This window comes from Lygodium microphyllum, chromosome 26, assembly GCF_053477565.2.
Source record: "Lygodium microphyllum isolate KBCC chromosome 26, Lygodium_microphyllum_v1.1.10, whole genome shotgun sequence".
NCBI lineage: Eukaryota > Viridiplantae > Streptophyta > Polypodiopsida > Schizaeales > Lygodiaceae > Lygodium > Lygodium microphyllum.
The window spans coordinates 57364935-57368616 of record NC_141160.1 but is presented as its reverse complement, the minus strand read 5'-3'; the positions used below and the strand labels follow the sequence as shown (position 1 = coordinate 57368616).

Genomic DNA, 3682 nt, shown 5'->3' with positions numbered 1-3682 from the left:
GTTCAAGAAGTGGGGCATCGACTTCGTCGGCCCAATTGAACCTCCCACCAGAAGGCAACAGAACAAATGCATCTTGGTATGTATGGATTATGTTACAAAGTGGGGTGAAGCCAAAGCTCTAAAGCGGGATGATGGTAACAGCGTGGCCCTCTTCATGTACGAGAATATCATCACCCATTTTGGCAGTCCCCTAGAGCTGGTAAGTGACAGAGGCACTCATTTCAATAATAAAGTCATGGAAGAGTTGACAGAGCTGTATAAGATCCGCCATCGCAAGTCCACTCCTTATTACCCCAAAGCCAATGGCCAAGTTGAAGTCACCAATTGCATCCTCTGCTCAATCTTGACAAGAACAATTTTTGCACATCGTCGTGATTGGGATGATCGACTTACAGACGCCCTCTGGGCATACAGAACCTCCCATAAAGCAGCAACAGGACAGACACCCTTCCAGCTGGTGTATGGTACAGAAGCTGTTTTCCCTGTTGAACTAGAATTGCCCTCTTTGCGAGTGGCTATCAAAGAGCGTTTGGGGGACGATGATTCACTGCAATGCTGTCTCCTGCACTTGGAATGTTTGGACGAAAATCGCAGGATGGCTCTACAGTGCATGGAAGCCACGCAAGCTCGACGTAAGGCTTACCATGATAGCTTCATCAAGCACAAGGAGTTCAAAGAAGGTGATTTGGTCCTCGCCTATGATTCACGATTTGACAAGTTTCTTGGCAAGCTTCAACAGCGGTGGATGGGCCCATATAAGGTACTTACTGTCAACCCTAATGGCTCTGTCGAAGTGCAGACCATTGATGCCTCTGATGATCCCTTCCTGAAGATACCTTGGTACCTCCTGCAGCCGACAATGACAGTGGACGTACCATCGACAGTCAACCTTGATTCTCGACAACATGGGCCAAGTTTTCTAACCCTACACCTTCTGTTGTCAGTGATGTTCATGTTTTAAGTGTGGGGACATTAGCGGTTGGTCTGTCGCGTGGTATTAGGTCCCTGTTGCTCGGTCAACCCTACCCGTTAAGGTTTTAAGTGTGGGGACGCATCCCTGCGCGTTTACCTTGCATACCGCCCTGCATATACCTCACTTTGATCATGCATGTATGCCACGACTTTCTGTTACACTCCTGGGGTCCCTTCCCCACCCACCTATCCACTCTCACCCCTCCCTTGGGGCTGTTCCTCCTCCATTTCTCTTTTTTCCTTATTTTGTTGTGTTTTCATGTGAACGCACCCTACGTTTCCCCAAATTCCAATCTAAACTTATAGCCCTATTCGTCCCTTTGAACTGTCCAATTTTCCTTTTTACCCACCCCTGTTCCGATGCACGATTTTTGAGTTATTAATTTTTTACGGATTTTGCAAAAATTAGATTGTTTTCCATGTGAACACGCTTTTCTTGCTTTGGAACAGTGATCTGACATCATAGCCCTGATAACCACTTTTCCCCTAACATTTTTTCTTTTTACTCCATGTCATTTTGATGCACGGTGTCGTATTGCTACGCATTTGAGGTGTGAAATCTACCTAAAAGTTGTGTGTGGGATTTGATACTTTGTACATATTTAGTTGTTGTGATTATACTTTTGTTCTGCGTAGGAAGTATAGTGAAGAGGGTTTGGAGCAAGAGGAATTTATCAATAAACTCTGGTTGACATGTATGAAAAATCTGGTATGCTTGGAAAAGCCCAAGAAGTATTTGACAATATGTCAGATCAAGATGTCGTATCCTGGACGATACTTATGACAGGATATGCTGAACATGGCAGTGATAGAGAAGCATTGGAATTCCTTGATGAGATGACACTCAATAGCATCGGTCAGGATGCTATTACTTATGTATGTGGCTTGAAAGCTTGTGGCAATGTGGAAGCCATAGAAAGAGGTCAAGAGATGCACTTGGAGGTTACAAAGAAGGGATTTGATAGAGATCTTATTGTTGACAGCACTCTGATCGAAATGTATGGCAAGTGTAGCTCACTTACAGATGCAGAGGCTGTTTTCGACAGGTTGCCAAGTCAAGATGCTATGTGCTGGAATGCTTTAATTGCTGGCTATGCTAAAAATGGGCCTTTTTGGGAGGTTTTGAAATGCTTTCGTGCAATACAGCTGGAGGAATTCTCTTCAGATAATTGCACATTCTCTTGCATCTTGAAAAGTTGCAGCCATCTAAGAGCAAAAGACCAGGGCAAAGAAATGCACGTAGAAGTTGTCAAGGTGGGACTTGAAAAAGATATCTTTGTTGGGAGTGCTTTGGTGGATATGTATGCAAATTTTGGTTTCCTATTAGAGGCACAAAAAGGTCTTTGATCTGTTGGCAGTGCGCGATATTGCGCTATGGAATGCACTAATTACAGGATATGTGGAGCATGGACCAGTTCAGGAGGCACTAAAGTGTTATGACTGAATGCAAACAGATAGTGTTTTACCAAACACTGTCACGTTTGTCTCTATCTTGAAAGGATGTGGCAGAATTGGAGCTATCGACAAGGGCCGCTTTTCTGGTAGAAGAGAGACTGCTTTTTTTGGAGCGCAATAAATCTGGTTTGAAGAAAAGAAAAAGCAAAAAAGGAGAATAATCGTGAGGATCGGGGAGCATTGCATACGTCTTCTACGCCGTTGCTACTTCAAACTGAAGGACGACATTGCTGTGATGGAGGCGAAGAAGAAGACGACGAAGATGGAGAAGCAGCCTCCAAGCGGTGATCAACGTGTGGCGGCATACTCTAACCGAAAAAGGGCAGCAACAACGACGATATTTTTCTCAGCGAGAAGAGAGCCGCGCAACTGCCATTGCCAAGCATCCACAGTGTGACATGCGTTTGAGATATCTCAAACTACCCATATAGCACAACACTCACCGATATAATATTGGACTACTACACTACTGGTGAAAAGCATGAGAAAGGTTGTGCAGATCAACGAACACAACTATCTCAATAGTTCATGATTGGAAAACTAGCAATTTCTTTTTCCAATGGTGTGAAGGTATACAAAATAGGAGGATCATCCATCTCTCCCGTTCGAATCAGCAAAGAACCTGCAAGAGCTTCCAACTTTATGCAGGTCGAAACCTCCCAATTGCTGCAGCCTCGTGGGAAGTTTTCTTAATAACAGCTATGCCTTGTATCCATTCTCTTCCCCTTATACTACTTATGTTCTTATTATCCTTGAATATAAACTGAATTCACAGTCAAATGCAATTCTGACATTGCATAAAATAGCCAAAACAATACAGAGAGTTCTAGGAAGGTGGAGATATTATTCCTCCTGATTATGCTGATGATGATGGCGAATTTTCGAAAGAATTCAAACCAGAAAGAAGCCGTAGTCAAGGGATGATTGAAGCTCCTTCTTCTCGAATTGTTATCATAGAGGGCATTTATGCTTTAAGTCTGATCGTGCCCCAGAAGACATCATACAACAAGTTTCGAAACAGTTTATCCTATGTATAAAGCTTTCATTGAGCCAGACCTGGAAACAGTGCATATCAGATGAAGAGAAATATCACTTATCTACCTAGATATGCTGAATGTGTACAGGATGTATAGTGAACTCATATCCAGTAACATAGCGGCAGAGAGTTTAGACCGGACCCTGACTAGTTTTATACACTTATGGTATTGTCAACTGCACTTTTCAATAAGCCAGCCTTCAGAAACCTTGTATACAA

General features: G+C 43.3%; 1 protein-coding gene across 1 annotated transcript; it reads left to right on the top strand.

Moving 5' to 3' along the window:
- The first annotated feature begins 1716 nt into the window (after window positions 1–1716).
- LOC148013304 (putative pentatricopeptide repeat-containing protein At3g23330) lies at window positions 1717–2715 on the top strand. Its single transcript, XM_087667865.1, has 3 exons — window positions 1717–2311; window positions 2427–2513; window positions 2567–2715. The coding sequence occupies exons 1-3, from the start codon at window positions 1717–1719 to the stop codon at window positions 2713–2715; spliced, it is 831 nt and encodes a 276-aa protein (XP_087523991.1).
- Window positions 2716–3682: the final 967 nt, after the last annotated feature.

Coding starts and splice junctions, on each gene's coding strand:
- LOC148013304 (XM_087667865.1), top strand. CDS start 1,717: ATGTCAGATCAAGATGTCGTATCCTGGACGATACTTATGACAGGATAT. Junction 2,312..2,426: donor CCTATTAGAGGCACAAAAAG/GTCTTTGATCTG, acceptor GAATGCAAACAG/ATAGTGTTTTACCAAACACT. Junction 2,514..2,566: donor CGACAAGGGCCGCTTTTCTG/GTAGAAGAGAGA, acceptor TTTGAAGAAAAG/AAAAAGCAAAAAAGGAGAAT.